At 54.6% G+C, this 19,446-nt stretch overlaps 1 protein-coding gene across 1 annotated transcript in view; it reads left to right on the forward strand.

Annotated features, from left to right (window-relative positions):
• CFAP65 (cilia and flagella associated protein 65) overlaps positions 1-19,446 on the forward strand; it is a 33,685-nt gene that overhangs the window by 11,834 nt on the left and 2,405 nt on the right. The window contains 18 exon segments of the mRNA XM_032413387.1: positions 1,321-1,458; positions 2,898-3,143; positions 3,681-3,905; positions 4,859-5,017; positions 5,217-5,367; positions 5,801-5,929; positions 6,727-6,940; positions 7,252-7,380; positions 11,784-11,960; positions 12,245-12,311; positions 12,458-12,568; positions 14,571-14,762; positions 14,863-15,021; positions 16,160-16,303; positions 16,948-17,061; positions 17,248-17,355; positions 18,864-18,908; positions 19,138-19,340. Of these exon segments, the coding sequence (XP_032269278.1) occupies positions 1,321-1,458; positions 2,898-3,143; positions 3,681-3,905; positions 4,859-5,017; positions 5,217-5,367; positions 5,801-5,929; positions 6,727-6,940; positions 7,252-7,380; positions 11,784-11,960; positions 12,245-12,311; positions 12,458-12,568; positions 14,571-14,762; positions 14,863-15,021; positions 16,160-16,303; positions 16,948-17,061; positions 17,248-17,355; positions 18,864-18,908; positions 19,138-19,340 (2,711 nt within the window).

Raw genomic sequence — 19,446 nt, forward strand, 5'->3', positions numbered from 1 at the left:
GGCCACACGGTGGTCCTTACTGGTTTGTCTTCTCCCAGACTCATAGGCTGCCTTGGCCAAGGGGATTCTTGCCCCATCTGATTACATCTCACGCATATGTGGCCTCCCACTCCCTCCAGAGGGAGAACTCAGCTGGGGTCAAGCCCTTTGGGAAAATTCGGCACACAAGGAGTCACTCCCTGGGGCTCCTGGCTTCTCTCTAGTCCTTGAAGTAGGAAGTGGTCCATCCAAAAGAGCCATGGGCTGGAACCAGAGCCTGGGGGACCAAGTCAGGGGGGCTGGATAATTAGGTGTGGGGGGGGAGGGGCTTCTAGTACAATCTCCCTTGGCCGTGCTCAGCCCAGCCTCTTGGTCACAGACGCTGGTCGCTCCCTCATCTCTGGTCCTGCCTTTTCCCTTCCTTGTCAGCTCTGCCTACGCTGCTGTTCTTTCCCAGCGGCCAGGGTGCTGGGGCTGAGAGATAAGCATCCCTTACCGGCTGTGTGACCCTGAGCAAGTCCCTTAATGTCCCTGAGCCCTGGTCTTCTCATCTAAAAACTTGGGGTCGTATCTGAACTTTTGAGAAGGCTTTCCAAAGCTGAGACTTTAATTGCCTCTGTTCTAATATCTTGGCAGTGGGGGGTTGTGGAGGCTTGTAGGAATAAGGCTGTGGACACCTGGCCGTGCCAAGGCTGAGCCCTCCAGATTGTTGGGCTACTGGCTCTGGCCCGGCACTATCTGATATGACAACCACCAGCCACATGGGGCCACCGAACACCTGCAATGTGGCGAGTCCAAATTGAGATACATCGTATGAGACCCACCGGCTTTCAAAGACTTAGGCGCAAAAAGAATGTAAGGTATATCACGCATCACTTATATATTGATTATAGGTTGAAATGGTAAGATTTTGGATCTATTGGGGTAAATAAGACGTATCGCTGAAATGAATTTCTCATGTTTCCCCCTGTTAATGTGGCTGCTAGGACATGTAAAACTACCTTTGCGGCTTGCATTTGTGGCTCGCGTTCTGTTTCTACTGGCCGTCGCTTCTCTAGGCACATTCCTGCAGGATGAATGCTGTCCGTGCATCCCAGCCCCGGCCCTGTCCTGGTGCTGTTGTGGTTATTACAGAGCATATTTGCGGAGTGCCCAGCGCGGCCCTGGCGCGCTGTGGTCAGAGCGGTTTTGACGGCTGTCTCTGCACTGTCCTCCCAGGGAGCCCCTCTCCTCCCTCTGTGCCCAGTGTGGGACTCCTGTAGCGCAGGGGGGCAGGCTGGGGGGCCCCGCAGAGTCGGACACAGGACTCTCAGCTTGTCCATGGGTCCGGCCCCCGTGCAGGTCCTGCGGAGCTACAATAACATCGAGGAGGACTGTACCGTGTGTCCCTCCTGGTGCCTGACCCTCCGGGCACGAGGCCACAGCTATCACGCTGCCCTGGAGCGCCACATCCCTCAGTATTCCTTGCACGCCCCCAAGGTGAGCGTGGCCCCAGTAGCAGTGGGAGGTGGGAAAGGGGAGCTTGGCTTCTGCCTCGGTCCACACTCTGCTGGCCTCAGATACATCCCAGCACCCTCCCAGGCCATCCCAACCTCCCCACCTGGGGCTCTGGTCATGGAGGGCTCTCTTGTGGGCCAGTCTGGGGCTTGGACCCCTGACCCCTCCTTGCTCGATCTGAAATACATCCTGGGCCTCTTGCACTGAGGTTGAAGATTCTCTAGCTCCTTCATTTGTCTGTGCCTTGTTTGCCGAACACCTGCTAGGGATCCGACCACCCACCATGAGCCCCTGGCCTTGGAGATTGCCCAGGCAGCTGTGGGTCACAAAGCTGGTCCCTCGGCTTCCTGAGTCATAATTCCCAGGGCTCTCTGAGGAGCCCTTGGAGGCCCTGTCTGACCCGAGCAGCCAGATACCGAAGGTTTAAAAGCATCAACTCCAGAGCCAGTCGGCCAAGTTCCAGTCCTGGCTTCTCCTTCTATACCTCTCCCAGCCTCCCTTACTTTTGTCATCCTTCCCATCCGTCTCCACTGCCCTCACGCTTCATATTGCTGGAAAGGCGCCACTCTGGGGCCCTGTGCTGGGGGTGATCCTGCCCCCTCACCAGCTACACTTCTGCTCCCCAATCCCCAACCGACTTCACCCCCGAGATTCAGCTCAAGTCCCTCCCTGACTGCACGAGGTTCCCCTCCCTGACCCCCGTCCCTTTCTTTTGACCGGTTCATCCCAGCAGTTTGTGGCCTTTACTGCTGTCCAGCCAGTTCTGGGCCTGTGTTGCCCCCCACCGCCTCACACACGGCACGGGCACATCTGCCCCAGCTGGATGGGCGCCCTGGTCAGCGATCTCAGGCCTTGTGTGATATGGCCGGCCTAGCTCTTAGCCTGCAGCTGGCCATACCCTACATGCTTTAGGAATGTTTGGAAGCTGGGATTTCTGGGGCTTTCCCTTTCTCGGAGGGGGGTTCCCCTCAGCCATCTGTAAGAGAATCATCTAGAAGGGGCTGCTTATCCCAGAGCTTCTGGACCAGGATCTCTGAAAGTGAATTCTCCAAAGGATGATTTGAGGGCACCCTAAAATGAAAGACCTACTTAACTTTTCAGGGGTTGGGGGGTCTCAGATGCCTGCGTTTCCTGGGCCCACTTCCTATAGCCACTCCATCTCCCTGTCTGGAAGTCTCTGGAGGACAGAAGCATTTTTGGGGGCCAACCTATGTCCCTCTATTCCCTGCTTGCAGGGTAGTGACGAGGATGTGTGGAGGTCCTTGGCTCTCCTTGGAGGCAAGCCCACCCACATAGACTTCCCTGAGCCCCTAGGCATCCAGGGAATATTGAGGGATATGGTGCCCATGTGCAGATCAGCGGGGTAGGGGAGAGGGAAGCGCATAGATCTGAGCGTGGGTCCCTCTTGTCGTGCACCCCAGCTCTTTCCTGCAGTGTCCCCCAGCGAACCCTCCTACCGTAGCCTGCTGTTGATCAACAAAGGCTCCATGATGTTGACCTTCAACTTGGCCCCCCAAAGCAGCTCAGACATCTCCCTGCGTCCCAGCTCTGGCCTCGTGGCCCCCAGGGCCCACCAGATCTTCCTCGTCTGTACCTACCCCAAGGGCAACTCCTGGAAGCAGCATGTTTTCTACTTGCAGTTCAATTTTTGCCCCCGGTATCTCAAGGTAAAAGGCAGGGCTAGGGGACTGGGTCCTGAGGAGTGGGCCATAGTCCGGGGCTTCCCTTCTCAAAGCCAAATTCTGGGTTTGGACTCTCTTGCTCCCCTAAAGTAGTCAAGGGGCTGCTCCTCCCTCCCCCGGAAGTGCCATAGCAGGGAGGAGACCCCTCGGCCACATCTGTGAACAGCTTTCCCGCCCTCACGGCCCAGCATGTCCACCTCAAGGTGTCTGGGACAAGAAAAGGGGTGCAGAGGTCCCAAAGGAATGAGTGGGGGCAATGTAAGACTCATATCTGCAGGTTGCAGAGGGGCGTTTGGGGCTGGGCCAGGGAAAGGGGCCAGGGTGGTGGGCCCATATCTGGCCCATGAAATGGTCTGTACTGCCTCTCTCAGTCCCTGAGTTCTTTTCAAGAACCATCTCCTGGGTCGGTCACTACCTACTCTGTCTTCACAGAAGCTGCCCGTGCCCAGGCTTTTTGGACATTTGGGGGAGCCAGGGCAGCGGGGTCACATCAGGGCACTGCCCTCCTTCCTCCGGCCCTAGGAGGTAAGCATGCAGAGCCGGGAGGAGGCTTTGCAGCTGAAGCTGGACACCTGTAAGCACGTGTTCTTCAAGCCCACCTGGGTGGGCTGCTCCTCCACCAGCCTCTTCACCTTCCGCAACCCCTCGCGTCTGCCCCTGGAGTTTGAATGGAGGATTTCCCAGTCGCACCGAAAGATGCTGGCCGTCCAGCCTGCTCGGGGACTTATCCAGCCCAGTGAGAGCCTTGTGAGTGCCCCACCCCACGGCTGGGGGCCCATGCTCCCATCTGCCTCCTCCCCGCCCCCCAGCCAAGGCACGCACTCAGGGACGTCTACGTGAGCTGGGGTGGGCCGTCTCCAAGGAGAGCCAAGGTCCTCTTCACTTTCACCATCATCTCTTACTCATGCCTCTCAGGGGTCAGGTTTACAGTGTGCCCCCTCCCATTTAATCTGTAATCACCTCCCCGGCCTTAGAAGTGGGTGGGATGGCTACCATTGTCATAAAACGCCCTTTTTACAAAGAAGAATCAAAACTTAGAGAAGAAAAAGCCATTTACGAAGATTACAAATGAGGAGGTGGGGCTGGCACTTGAACCAGTTTCAAGGGGCAAGTCTGCTCTCCATCCATGTCCCCAATGCTGCGAGATCGCTGGGAGGTGGTTTGGAGCAGTTGGATTGGGGGCCAAATGGGTGGGTATCATTAAGGCATGAGGAAGGGGCATCCTCGAGGTCCCAGCAGCAGTCTGGAGGGGGGGCACCAGCTGGGGCCCAATCTAGCAGAGCCCCATTCCCTGGTTTAAGGCCTTATAGACTAGTTGGCCAAACTTGGGCCAAGAACCACCAACACATGGTGTCTGGAAGAACCCAGGTAGTAGTCAGGGAGGCAAGAGACCACATAGGCTATGGATTTGGTTTCAGGAGTTTACACTCCAGCTCCCACCAAGCCCGTCGCCAGCCATGTGACCTTGGGCAAGTTACCCCACTTCTCTGTCTTGGAGAACGAGGTACTAAATAATACTGCTTACCTCGTGGGGATAAAGGATGGAAGGGCTGAGGGATGTATAGAAAGTGCCCGGCACAGGGCAAACACTCAGAAAGGGGTACCATAGCTTGATCTCCAGCAGTGGGACCTCCAGTGGCCAGGAGTCTGGGTAGGGGGTTCTGGAGAGCCCCACGAAGGGATGATCTCTGTGGCCCCAGACGCTGACGTGGACCTTCAGCCCTCTGGAGGAGACCAAGTACCTGTTCCGAGTGGGGATGTGGGTCTGGGAAGCCGGTCTGCCCCCAGACACCAAGCCCCCCGCCACCACCCACTACATGCTCCGGCTGGTGGGTGTGGGCATCACCAGCAGCCTCTCCGTGAGTAGGAGAACCGTGGCAGGTGGGGCTGGGGAGCTGGGGGCCAGGGCACATGTGGGAGGGAAGGCCCCAGGGTGCCTGGCTCCAAGGGGGCAGGGGATGGGAGCCTTCTGGGCCTCTGGACCTGCCCTGCCTTGGAGATTGTCTGAGGCCAGGGGTGGGAAAGCCAGGGCTGTGGCTGGCTGACTCTGGCCCTCAGGCGAAGGAAAAGGAGCTGGATTTTGGGAACGTGCTGGTGAATAGCAAGCAGTCCAGGTTGCTGATGCTTCTGAACGATGGCAACTGCACTCTTTATTATCGCCTGTTCCTGGAGCAGTGCAGCCCTGAGGTCGTGGACGACAGCCCGCTCGGTACTCGGACCTGGGCCTGGGCTGGGACTGGAGCCAGGGCCGGGGAAGCAGGCAGTGAGGGACAATGGTTAACCAGATCAAGGTTTGGGGGCAGATAGAGCAGGGCTTAACACTTGGTGCTTCCACCTTTTACACGTGTGGCATGGGGTGGGTGACTCTTTGAGCCTCAGCTGCCTCATCTATAAAATGGGACTATTGCTGGCATCTGCCTCCCATTAGCAGGTGCCAATGACCCAAAGACTGGTTTTCTCTGTCTGGTCTGGGAAGAGGGACTCTGCTCCCTGTTTCCTGGCTCTGGGCCTGCTCTCTGGCCAGTGCTCTGCTGGCCCAAGGGAAGGGTATCTGGAAAGGAGCAGGAGGAGAGGCCGGGACTCTCTGGCCTGCACTGAGTACCTCTTCTGCCCTCGGCCCCACGCGGGTCATCCCTGAGCAGCCTTGCAGCTGGACCGCACAGAGGGGAGCATGCCACCCCGGTCCCAGGACACCGTCTGCTTGACTGCTTGTCCCCACCAGCGGTCCCAGTACTGCTGGAAGATCAGCTACTCTCTCCTCTCCCACAGAGGTACCTGGGCCATCTGGCAGAGTCAGGGCCAGGGAGGAAAGGGGGAGGACTGTGTGAGCAGGACTTGGGGTGGGAGGGTGCTGAGGGTCCACAGAGGGCTAGCAGGGTGAGCGCTAGCATGCTAGGGGTGTGCTCTGGGGGACTGGTGTGTAGATGTCTGTGTACGTGTGCGCAGGTGTGCAAAAAAAAAAAGAAGCACTGATACGCGTTACCCCATGAATGAATCTTGAAAACATTATGCCAAGTGAAAAAAGCCAGTCGCCAAAAGCCACATATTGTATGATTCCATTTATGTGAAATATCCAGAACAGGCAAATCTATAGATAAAGAAAGTAGATCAGTGGTTGCTGGGGGGTGGGGGGAGGGCAATGGGGAGTGACAACTGTTTGGTGCCGGGCTTCTTTTTGGGATGACGAAAATGCTCTAAATTAGATAGTGGTGATGGTTGCACAGCTCTGAATATACGACAAATCCGAATTATATGGGTTAAAAGCGTTAATTTTATGGTATATAAATTCTATCTCAGTAAGCCGTTAGTGAGAGTCAGTTTGAAAACAAGTAACGGTGCACAGTTAACACAGGGATGCATGCGGAGCGTTTCAGACAATACCTGACACGTAGAAAGTACCAGATGAGGCTTGGCTGTTGCTGGAAACATCCCAGAGCCTGGGAAACATCTGCTGCTCCTGACAAGGGTCCTGGGCAGGTGGCCAGGGGTCCTACCCCCTCAGCCTGCATGCCGCGCCCCAGGGCAGCTGGGAGGTGAGGCCACTCCTCTCTTCCACACCCCGTCCTAGGTGACGAGGCTGGGAAGAGGCAGGAGCTGTGTCGCGTCTTCCTGACGGCTGTGTACCCCTTACTCTCCATCCTGGATGTCTGCTCCATGGGCAGCGCCAAGGGCATCACCCGGAAACACCTGTGGCGCCTCTTTTCCCTGGACAGGCTCAACACTTACTTGGAGCGTGACCCCACGCCCTGGGAGCTCACCTACAAGGTGCCCACCCGGCACAGGTGAGGAGGGCCCCGGGGAAGGGGCAGGGCCTATCTGGGGGTATTCTTGGAGGTTTCTGCCCACACCCCCCCAGCACCAGGACCTGTCCATGGAGTGGCTCCCCATCTCCCCCCACCAAATTCTTGCCCATCCCTGGAGGGGCCTAGAGAAGTCAGGGATTGGCTGAAGGTCTGGCCCCTGCCCCTGAGTCCCAGGTTCTCCCAATTCCCACCTGCAGGAAGATGATTGCCCAGCCAGCCAGCCAGGCACCCCTGGGAGGGCCCCGTACTGTCCCCATCCATCTCTGGGTCTGTTTCTCTGCTCCACACAGCACGAGCCAGATCCTCACCGTCTTCACCCCTCTGAAGCTTGACTTCAATTTTGGGGCAGCACCAATAGAGGTCCTACCCTCAGTGGTGCTCTTGGCCCTGAAGAACAGCGGAGTGGTGGCCCTGGACTGGTACGGCGGGCTTGGAGGGGGCTGCTGAGGGGCCAGGAGACAGGTGCAGGAGGCCGTCTCTGGCTTGGGGTGGACCTGGCTGTGGGGTCTGTGAGAAGTGGATCCCCTCACTGATGGGGTGGGGAGGCCAGTGTGGGATTGGGGATCACCCTTCAGCTCTCCAAACCTGTCACTGCCAGAGGCATGTCCACAGGCTCAAGAGTGGGGGAGACTGGTGGAGACCAGCACGGTCATCCTAAGAGCTTAATGAGTGAGAAGTATCCTTTTGGACACCTGCTGCGTGCCAGGCACTGATTTATGAGCCTTTTCTCCTCCAAGCCTCACACCAACCCTGGGGAGAAAAATCCTCCTCTGCTGACTCTTTTGCAGATGGAGGCTAAGGACTCAGTTAAGGCCACTCAGCCGTTAGCAGGCAGAGCCAAGTTCAAAGCCAGATCGGTCAAGGTTAGTCAGCAAGAAGTCTTCAGAGTGCTCCCGTGTACCAGGCACTGTGCTAGGCCGTGGGGTGCCCCCGACAGAGCTTCAGTCTGGGGAGGCCAGGCCTGCATGCGGGCGAGTTAAGATCTCTGGTGGGGAAGGACAGGGCCAGCCTGCCACGGAGCCAGTGTCGGGGAGGAAGATGTGGCTGAGCGAAGCCACGTGGGCCACGGGAAGGCTTGAGGCCGGCCGCGGGGCAGGCTGCGCCTCTCCAGGCACGGGGGCCCAGGCCTGGAGCCCTGAGCCTGCCAAGCGTGGACCTTCCTGTGCTTGACTTTCCTCCCGTCGGGGCCCGAACTTGTGCCCGGTAAACATCCTGTTTCCATGCCAGGGCCTTTTCTTGTTCTTCCTCCCTGCCTCTGCCACGTGTCTGGACTTCCTAGTAAATTTCCTTTTGATGACTTCTAACTTTTCTTGCCTAAACGGAGGTGAGAAACAAGTGCACCCATCTGGGTAAGGCTTGGGAGAGAGAGCCAGGGGCCCGGCCTGGGAAAATAGGTGCGGCGGGAGGGGGAGGAGGGGTGCTTTTGTGATCTCAGGAACCTTCCTGCCTGAGCAGAGTCTTGGGGTGTGGGGGGGCAAAGCTGGGGTGGGGGCTGCACCATCAGGGGTGCAATGGCCGCCCTTACTCTCTGGATTGTCCTGCCCCTGGCTGGGGTGGAGGCAACTGGGGAGGCTGGTTCCTTACATGGCTCCTTACGTGGCTCCTGTCTGAGAAGGGCCAGGACTACGAGTAGCTGAGGGCTCCTGGCCCTGATGACTTGAGGAAGTTTGGCAGGCAGCGCTGCTGGCCTGGTGGGGAAGGCCCGGGGCCCGCCTGAGCTCCAGACCCGCCATTCACTGGGGCTACTGGAATGGCCAGAAGCCAGGCGCTACAGGAAAAGCGGCGTTAGTCCGTGCTGGCATGGAGCAGGGTATTTTGGTGGATTATGCATGCAAGTGTGTTTGTGTAGGAGCAAGCCCAGCTCACACTCTCTGTGGAGAGAGTCCAGGTGGCTGGAAACCGAGGTGGGAGGAAACCCAGGCACGGTGCCCGCTGAGCTGAGCCCATCCATCAGGAGATCATCTGAGGTTCAGGAAGGCAGTCCGTGCTTCTTCCAGGAGTCCAAGCACAGCGAACCTTCCTTGGAAGGCTTGACTCTCCTAGGTTTTGTGTGTTTTTGTGTTTCCTTTCAATTTCTTAGAAGGCTATTTTTGAAAATTCTAGCTGGTCTCTGCTGAGCTCATAAAGAACAGACTGAAGGTTTTATTCCTGCCAAGACCAGTAAGAAATGGGGACTGTGGACTTGGCCTGGAGGCAGCAGCAGGCAGGACAGAATGAGAACCCCAAGTGGGAGGGGGAGCATCAGAGGAAATAGGAGCCTAGAGCTGCCTGCCCCGCTCCCTCTGGGTCTTCTCCTCCCATGCTTCTACTCCCGGCCCAGGGAGGCGGAGGGCCTTACTGACATCAGATACACTGGTTAACATCTCCTGGTCCCTCGTGCACTCATTAAGTCTCGGCTAAATGTTTACTGGGGGCTTTTAGGAATCAAGGTGCCGACAGGTCCAAGCCTGGCCCTCCGGGTGCCGCAGGGGTCTGGGGCAGGGTGATGTGTGCTGAAGAAAACTACAACTGAGCTAGACCTGCAGCTTAGGGAGAAGACACAGAGAGGCTGCAAAGAACCTTCCAGACAGGGGTGCCTGGGTGGCTCAGTCGGTTAAGCATCTGCCTTCGGCTCAGGTCATGACCCCAGGGTCCTGGGATCAAGTCCCGCATCAGGCTCCCTGCTTAGTGGGGAGCCTGCTTCTCCCTCTTCATGCCGCTCCCCCTGCTTGTGCTCTCTCTCTAACAAATAAATTAATTAATTAAAAAAAAAAAAAAACCTTCCAGACAGAGGTCCTGGTATGTACACAGGTAAGAGAAAAGGGCTCACCCTGGCTGGAGCATTGATAGGGAGGAAGGGGTGCTGGATGTGACTTGAGAGGTGGACAAGGGCCACAACATCGGGACCTTGGCATCCTTCTCCTAAGAGTTTGGACTTCTTCCTGAGGGCGATGTAAGCGGGGCCGGGGGACAAAGACATGATCTGCCTTCAAGACCTGCCACTCTGGTCTGGGGTGCAGGGTGCAGGGTGCAGGGAGAGAAATGGACCAGCAGCCTGAAGCAGGGGAGCAGGTGAGGGGGCCCACACCAGAGGACTGGCAGGGAAAAGCAGGTTGGGATTTTTTGGACGGGGACTGGGTGAGGGCAGCGAGGGAAACAGAGGTGTCGAAACTATCCAGATAACCCCAAAGTAGCAGGATCTCCAGTTTTGCTGCTGATCAGTATCTCCTGGATAAAATAACAAAAGCAGTTTATTCACCAGTCAAAAGACACAAAGGTGATGGAAGCAGGTCCTGCCACATGTCCACTCTGCTGGGATGTTGGAGGGTTTGAAGGGAGTTTCCATCCTCAGCACTTACAACACACACATGCAAACACAGCCCAGGGGTTATTCTGTTTCCCTTGAATTCTTTTTTTACAGTAATGGCACAATGCTGTACATACTGCTTTCTGCTCAGCATTAGATCATTAACATTTTCACTTAGCATTGTGCCAGTAACGTTCCCTTCAGATCAATACAGATCAACGCATAAAACTCTTGACTCTTTTTTTAAAGATTTTTTATTTGTTCATTTGAGAGAGAGCGTGCGCGAAGGAGAGAATATGAGCAGGGGCAGGGGGAGGGGCAGAGGGAGAAGCAGACTCCCTGCTGAGCAGGGAGCCCCATGCAATGATGGGATGTGATAAGGGGCTTGATCCCAGGACCCTGAGATCAAGATCTGAGTCCAAGGCAGATGCTTCACCGATGCTTAACCCACTGAGCCACCCCGGCGCCCCTTAACTCTTTCTTTGTAATACTTGGCATAATATTCCATAATATGAATGGCCCTTAAGTTATTAAACTCATCCTGTACTGGTTTTCTTTTTTTGCCACTACAAAGAAAGTTGTAATAAACATCTGTGTGTGTGTGAGCGTGAGCACGTGCACACGCAGGGTACTTCCCCAGGAGAGAATGTCTGAGTCAAAGGGCTCATGCTGTTTTTATTCTAGTAGACGCTGTCAAAATTCCTACAACAAAACGTGGTAGCCGTACTTTCTCTCTCTACCTGTTTGAAGGTGTCCATTCTCTTTAAACTTACCAGTATCGAGTGGAACTGTTTATCACGTTGCTGATGTGAAACTATTTAAGACTGATTCAAGGGAGTCGTGATTTGCGATTTCCTCGACTCTTTGTTGAGCATTTCCCCTTTGGCTGCTCCCCGTTCATGCTGTCTGCCCAGTGTGAGGCCAGTTCTGTGCCATGTCTGCAAGTGAAGGGGTCCTCCTTTTCAGATCGTAACCCGGGGACCCTTTCACCACTTGTTTTGTCAACCAGCTAGAGTGCAGTATCTACTTTCCTACAACGTGAGACATTTGGGGGGGCATTAATTCTATGCCCAGACTTGCTCCAGATTCAAGAACGCCAGCCCTGCTGGGGCATCTCTTCTCTGCCCTATGCTCCCGCTGACCTAGACACCCTCCCTCTCGGGGGGGGGGGGTGCCTGGTTGGTGTTGCTGGCATTTTTAGGTGCTTCAAATGGCCCTTCCTAAGAGCTTTGTCACACAAACTCCCCCCCCCCCGGGGTTAGTGGCTAGCTAGCTCAACGTTACCCACATAACACAGTCCCCCTCAACCCCTGTCCCCCACAATGGAAGCCCCAATCTCCACTTTCCACTTTGTCACCAGGGACCTGCTGCCGTTCCCGGGTTTGGGTTTGGGGGCCATTATGAAGTGAGAATCCACCATAGCCGTGTTTGCTCAGCCATGCATGGGGCAGCTTGCCAAATTGGGGGAGCATCCACCCTGCTTGCAGCTCAGAGCTCCTGCCTCTCTGTTCTAAGAGGCTTGCACCCTTCTTCCAGGGCCTTCCTCTTTCCAAGTGACCAGCAGATTGACCTGGAGCTGTGGGCACAGCAAGCAGAGTTTGACGCCACCGAGCTTCACCAAATGCGTGTGCAGGACAACTGCGTATTCTCCATCAGTCCCAAGGCTGGGAGCCTGAGTCCTGGGCAAGAGCAGGTGGTGGAACTCAAATACAGGTACTCCTCCCACTGCCTGTCCTACACTTCCCGTCCTGGAGACCCTGCCCCCACCCCTCCCTTTCCCTGTGCTCCTGGAGGAGCTTGGCCTTGCACTCTGTGACTCCAGAGTACCCTAAGTGCCCGCCGCGGGGGGAGGACCCCGTCCACCCACTTGACGGGGAGGTTTCATGTCCCTCTTGCCCCATCCCACCTCAGAGGTTTCCACATGCTCCCAGGGGCTTTGCTCTCCTGCTGGTACCGGGGCTCCATAACTCAGCCCATACTCGTCTCTTCCCTTCCAGCCACGTGTTCGTGGGCACCGATCGCCTCCCAGTGCTCTTCAAAGTGTCCCATGGCCGGGAGATCCTGGTGAGACCCCAGACCTCGTCCTGTCCTGGACGCCTGAGAGAGGAGCAGGGAACTGTGCCCCCCGGGGAGCTAGGGTCCACATCTTTCTGCTGGGTGCTTCCGTTTCTCCCAGGGAAGGATGCTACTCATGGGTTTTGTCTTTCCAGCTAAATTTCATAGGTGTGACAGTGAAGCAGGAGCAAAAGTACGTGCACTTCACCTCCACCAGCCACCAGTTCGTCCCTGTCCCCATCGGCGACACACTGCCCCCAAGGCAGGTCAGTGGTCTACATTGTCCTGATCTCTGTGTCTGCATCAGCCTTTTACAGGGTGACAAAGACCCTGCCCTCCAGAAGTCCTCACTCTAAGAAGTGGGGCTACAGGTCAAACCCTGAGTTTGGGCAACTGGGAGAAATCCAAGGTGAGAGGCTTCCGCTTCCTGGTGCTTGGTGCTAAGTAAGCCCTTTGCCAGGCCTTGTTCCTGTGTTCCCATGCAAAAGCAGGGGGTCTCTCTTCTAGCACACAATTCTTCAAACTTCTTTGATCATGAATCACACTAATATATTTTGGATAATAACCCAGTAAGTACATACATACACATATACTTAAAACAAAGTACCGCAAATGAATGTGTACACTACTACACGCAAAGCATTCTGATGTTTTCCGTTTTTATTTTATTCTGTTCCACCTGCTAAATTGCTTTCATGGTCTGCTCACTAATAGGTCTCAGCCCCAGGTTGAAAATCACTGCCCCAGGAAAGACATTTTTCTGGTGCGCGAAAAACGAGACTGAATCCTTGCAAAACTATAGAATTTTCTTTATCAAGTGGAGGGAATTGGGTTCCTTTGCTCTGAAAATGTACACTGGAAATCTCCCAGAGGGGGACATAGTATTTTCCCAAACATGCCATAGCTGTGAAATTTCTAACCATTTAGAAGTCCTTGTATTTCTGAGCAGAGGCCTCTGGTCGTCCAGCCTAGAGTCAGAGGAATGGGCTTTCTGAACCTGAGAGGGTGGGACCCCTAGCCCTGAGCTCTATATGCTTCCCTACACCACCCTCTACCTTACTGGCTCCTGGAAGCCACCCTCCTCCCCCCCGAAACAAGGCTGCAGAGACCTATGTCCTTGAAAAGGAAGGCAAAGACTCAGTGCCCCCTGGAGAGCTTTCCTGAAAGACTAGACCACTTCCCTGTGGATCTGAACATAGACAATGAAAAATGCCCCCAGATCTAGAGCAAGGAGACCCAACTGTGCTTCCAACCAATCTCCACAACTGTGGCCAAGCTTCTACTTTCATTCATGAGATGATGACAGATGGTGGCCTGGATCCATAAGAGGACAGCGGAAGTAGAAGTGAACAGATTTAATTTACATTTTGGAGGCAGAATCATTGGGACTTGCTGGGGCCAGTTTGGGGAAGTGGGAGAAAGGGAGGGATCGAGATGTATTGAATTCCTAGTTTGAGCATTTACTGAAAGGAGATTCCCTGGGGGCGGAGGGGGGTAGAACTTTCTAGTGAAGAGTTTGGTTTTTACCAAATTTGAGATGTCTGTGAGACAATCAGTGGCTGGTGAGGGGGCAGGGAGGGCTTGTGGAGCAGAAGCTGGATACCAGGTCTGGAGCTCAGAGGTGGCCCAGGCTAGAGAAATAAAATCAGCATATTCAAGAGTGGGTGCTGGGAAAGATGAGGGGGCAAGACCTAGATCCAAACAAACCGTTTGCTCTCTCTGGCTTCCATTTTCTAATCCTAAAATGAGGGATTGGACCAGAAGATCTTGGATTGCTTCCAGGACATTCTGTGATTCCCACACTTTGGATTTAGTCTTGGGGGATGTCATAGCTTCCTTCCCCTCTCTCATCTGCCCTTAAGCAAGACTGCCTCTAAGGGCAGACGTGGAAAGTGGCAGCCTCCCGGGTGATTAGAGCGAGAGCCTTGAAGATGCTGAAGGGTCTCGAGGGTGTGTGCATGGACACTTCTGTAAATCACCACACTAGAGACACGAGCCTTAGTGTCCCCTTATACCTTGGCAAAAGTAAATTAAGAGTAAATAAAATAAGGATTACAGATTATCCTAAAATGTCCCAGACTGAAAATACAATTACATACTTCTTGGATCATTGGACCATAAGGGAAATCAGGGGTAGTTAGGGGGCTCTGGGGCTGTAAGGGGGACATCAGGGAGATCAGCCTGCCCTCCCACAGTGGACACAGAACCCCAGGCTCTCTGCTTTGCAGCCCTGAGCTGGTGTGGAGGCTTTATTATTCTTGCCTGCAGATTTATGAGCTGTATAATGGTGGCTCAGTGCCCGTGACATACGAGATCCAGACGAACATCCTGTCGCAGGTTCAGGAAAAAAATTTCAATCACCCCATCTTCAGCTGCCTCAACCCCCAAGGGGAGATCCAGCCAGGCACAACTGCTCAGGTCTTATGGATCTTCTCACCTATTGAGGCCAAGACCTACACAGTGAGCTGCAGCCTGGGCTGATTAAGGGTGGAGGTTGGTGTTGGCCTCCTCAGCATGCCGTGTTCTGACCAGTCCCTTCCCCACCCTCCTAACTTCCTAGGTGGATGTGCCCATACACGTCCTAGGATGGAACTCAGCCATGATCCGCTTCCAGGGAGTGGGCTATGATCCCCATGTCATGGGGGACACAGCCCCATTCCACAACATCTCCTCTTGGGATGACAACCCCAAGCATACTAGGCTGATGGTTCCTGGACAGGTAGGGGGAAAAGAGGTAGGAAGGCCTGAGACTTAGGAGGAGCCTGAGGGCCCTGGGGGGCCAGTGCAGAGAGAAGCTGGGAAGGAAATGTGATGGAGGTGATAAGGGAGGGTTGCACAGGGGAAGCCTGGAACCAGCCGTCATCGAGCTCCAGCAGGCAGCACACCGCTCCATGAGAGGCTTACCCTGCCACCTAGTGCCCATAGGTGTTCCTGCTCAAGTCACTCTGGGCATTGGGATGGGGATTTTGGAAGGGGTAGAAGAAAGCTCTCCCATTTTAGGGCTGTAAAGTATTATCTTCATACAGAACAGTCCCTCCCTGGACCTAGATGGATTTTGCTGTAAGGTATCTAAGGTCAATAACCCCATTTTAGTTCAAACACACCCCACTGTTGGGACGTCTGACCCATTCATTCATCCACCCATCCATCCATCTCCTCCCATTGGCCCATATGCCCATTTACTGATCCATCCAGCCACCCATCTACCCACTTCTCCATCCATCCTTCCATACAGCCACCCAGTCACTATACACCTATACATCGGCCTGTCCACCCTTCCACTCCTACCCTTTCTGGACCGTAACTGCATGATGAGCACTATGGAGGCCCTGAGGACACAAAGAAGAGCCAGACAAAGTCCCAGCCCTGGAGACACTCATGGTCTGGACAGAGAGAAAGTGCCCCTTCCGTGTGGCCTCAGTCTTTCCAGACCCCCTACTGTTGTGTTCCCATTGAAGATGCCAACTGCCGATCCCCCCATTTATTTACAACCATCCTTCAGGGATTCAAATTACATTGGCTTTAGTTCTGTCTTCTCTAAGCAAATTCTGATTTCTCAGCCCTTCCAAGCCTATTTTAATTGTCAAAAGCATAGACTTTAGAGTGAGACTGGGTTTATCCCCACTGTGCCTGTAAGAGACCTTTGGAAAAATTCTTTATGCCCTCTAAACCTTAGCAGCACATCTATCTATAAAGTGGGGACGATAATACATTTATCACAGGGCCATGGTGAGGATCAAATGTGTGTGAACGGCCTACCATGGTGCCTGCTGAAGGCACTCAGTAACTGGGAGAGGTTGCTATGGTTATGATTTCTTCACCTCCCAAAGTGGCTGTTGTGTTGTCTCCACCAACAGAATGTCTTCCTGTCCCAGTCCCATATCTCGCTGGGAAACATTCCTGTGCAGACCAAGTGCAGCCGCCTGCTGTTCCTCAACAACATCTCCAAGAACGAGCCAGTTGTCTTTGAGTGGCAGCTGAAGGCTCTAGACTTTGGGGAGGTGAGAGTCCCCTATTTCCGCAGAATCAGAACCTCTAGCAGGGCTCCAGGCCCACCCTATTCCACCCCATCCTGTCCCATCTTGTCTCATCTTACCCCATCCCACCCCACCATCCCACCCCAGGCCATCCCATCCCGCCCCATTCCATCCCACCCCATACCACTGAATTCCAACCCATCTTATCCCATCCCATTCCATCCCACCCCATCCCACTAAATCACACCCTCTCTTACCCCACTCTATTCCACCCCATCCCATTCCATCCCATCCCATTCCACCCCATCCCATTCCACCCCATCCCACCCCATCTTATCCTGTCCCACCTGTCTCACTCCATCCAACCCCACCCCATCCCACCCCATCCCATTAAATCCTACCCCATCTTATTCCACTCTATCCTACACCATCCCATTCCATCCCACCCCATCCCACCCCATCTTATCCTGTCCCACCCATCTCACTCCATCCAACCCCATCCCATCCCACTGAATCCCACCCCATCCTATCCCATCTTGTCCTATCTTACCCATCTAACCCCACCCTACCCCATTCCATTCCATCCCATCCCACCCCATCATACCCACTCCATTTCATCCCACTCTATCCCATTCCTGTGAAGCTCCAGAGACCCCTTCCCCCAACAGGTGTCTGTGAGTCCCATGACAGGGAAGGTGGCTCCTGAAGAAACAGTCCCATTTGTGGTGACCTTGAAGGCCTCAGTGCATGCCAGCTTCTACAGCATAGACCTGGTATGCAAGGTAGGACCAGCACCAGAGAGAAGCTAGGATGGAGCATAGCTCCCAGTACTGGGATGTGGGTGGGCTATGAGATCCCCAGACCTTCACAGAAAGGCGGGGGCCAGCCCCTGGGGAGTGGGGGGTGGGGGTCCACAGCACACAGGTGCTCCAGACCTTGGCCTTCTCTCTCCTTGTCCTGGGCTATAGGTATACCGACAGAAACTCCTGAACCAGTACCATAAGGAACTACAGGAGTGGAAGGATGAGGAAGTTCGGCAGGAAGTGGAGTTCACCATCACAGATAGGAAAGGGAAGGTGAGGAGGCCAGAGTGGGCCTTGAACACCATAGATCTTTCTGACTGGCCTTACCAGGGGGGACAGAGGCGATGATGTGAGGTGGTCCTATGTGCAAAACTGGTCAGCCTGTCCTAGATTAGCTTGCTTTCATTAGACCAAGCATAGCATCTCCCCAAGAGACTCTCTTCTGGACACAGAAGACTGGCTGACCATTCCCTGCCTCATGTAGCCAGTGTTTAATGGGTGCCTGCTAAGCGCTGGGCACCGGGGACCCAGGGGAGACAAGACAGCTCACCTTCTGATGGAAGACGGTGTGGGACAGGGGTTTTGGGGGCAGGCTCTGGAGACAAGTTGCCCAGTTTTGATTCTGGCTTTGATGATTTCTAGTTCTGGGATCTTGGTCAAGTTACTTAACATAACGTCTCAGTTCCCTCAACTATAAAATAGGGGTAATGTATCTGGGATTGACTTCAAGATAATCCAGGGGCACCTGATGGCGCAGTTGGGGAGGCGTCTGACTCTTGATTTCAGCTCAGGTCATGATCTCAGGGTCATGGGATTGAGGTCAGGCTCTGCCCTCAGTGGGGAGTCTGCTTGAGATTCTCTCTCTCCCCCTGCCTCTGCCCCTCCCCCCGCTCACACAAGTGTGTGTGCATGCGCGCTCTCTCTCTCTCAAATAAATAAATAAATCTTAAAAAAAAAAGATAATCCAGAGGTGGGGCACAGATGAGACAAGATTGGCCATGAGCTGCTGATTGTTGAAGCTGGGTGGTGGGTAACGGAGGACTCTGTACGTTCTCTCTACTTTCCTATACATTTGAAATTTTCCATATTAAGAAGGTTAAAAATAAAAGTTTAAAAAATATTTTGAATGCAAGTAAAATAGTGCCTGCTTTGCAGCACTGTTGTGAGGATTGAATGAGCTAAAGCACGTACAGTGCCCACAGCCGTGTGAGCAGTAAGCACGCACTAAGCAGGCTATTCGTATCTGTAGGGGAGCCAGAGAGTAAACGTGAGACAGAACAGCCCCCTTGGTCCCTCCTCCAGTTTCCCAGCCCCCTTGTGCTGGTATTCTTGCACCTTGATCACCTCTGCACTCACCACACTCAGTCCCCAGGGAGGCACCGCTCCCCTCTGAAGCTCTGGCCCAACTATGAATGCAACTCATGTCTGGAGGGTGCGGGAGAAGGGATTTCTGAATTAAATCTTCATAAAGGAGAGTATTTGTGATCCGAGGCACAAGGACAAGCACCCTTGGTACAACCTGCATACATTTGATGGCATCTCCTTTTCTTTCCTCCAGTTGGGTGGTCTGATTTTCCTTGTCTGCAGGCAGCATTTCCCTAAAGAAGGTCCTGGAAGGGGGTGTGGCTGGGAGTTGGGTGAGATCAAGAGGGCAGCAGGTCCCAGCATTGGCTTCCAGCCCCCCACCCCCACCCCCACCGCATGGGTTGGCAGAAACGTAAGAAGAGAAGAGTCCCTCTAGGCTTCTTGTATCCTAAGCATGGCGCTCTTTGCTTCCACAGGGACGAGCGTATTGTAGAGCCTGTGCACCTGGGAGGAGGTACAGGGTGAGCTCATAAAGCCCCGTCTCCTTGGCATAAATTGAGAGGTCCTTGCTTGCTCCCAGAGATACCTCTGGGCCTAGGAGGCCCAGCCTCCTAGAAGGGAGGGATGGAAGTGCCAATGGGTGGGGTCACACTCCGATTTGGCTCCAAAGGCCTGGTTGGGGCTAGGGACCCAGCAGTGAGAGAGTGATGTCCCCAAACCCCTGTCACCCACGTCTTCCCCTTTCCAAAGACGCTGCCCCCCATCAAGAATCAGCAGCCTCTCAACCGGCCTGTCAGCTGGAACCTTAAGATCCCGAAGAAGAAGATATTCTGGCTCTGTCCCCAGCCGCCCTCGCCAGACATGCTGTGCTTGGGCCTCACGGCCCGTGCTCATGCCACTGACTACTTCCTGGCCAACTTCTTCTCCGACTTTCCCCGGCACTTCCTGTACCGGTGAACTCTCAGGGAGGGAGGGGTCTCTGCCCCTGGGGAACCCACCTAGGCCTCCTGCCCCACCTCCTACCTCCCCTTTCCAATTTGGAGCCTCTCCATGTCCTGC

The sequence above is a fragment of the Phoca vitulina genome, unplaced genomic scaffold, assembly GCF_004348235.1.
Source record: "Phoca vitulina isolate PV1807 unplaced genomic scaffold, GSC_HSeal_1.0 scaffold1, whole genome shotgun sequence".
Classification (NCBI taxonomy): domain Eukaryota; kingdom Metazoa; phylum Chordata; class Mammalia; order Carnivora; family Phocidae; genus Phoca; species Phoca vitulina.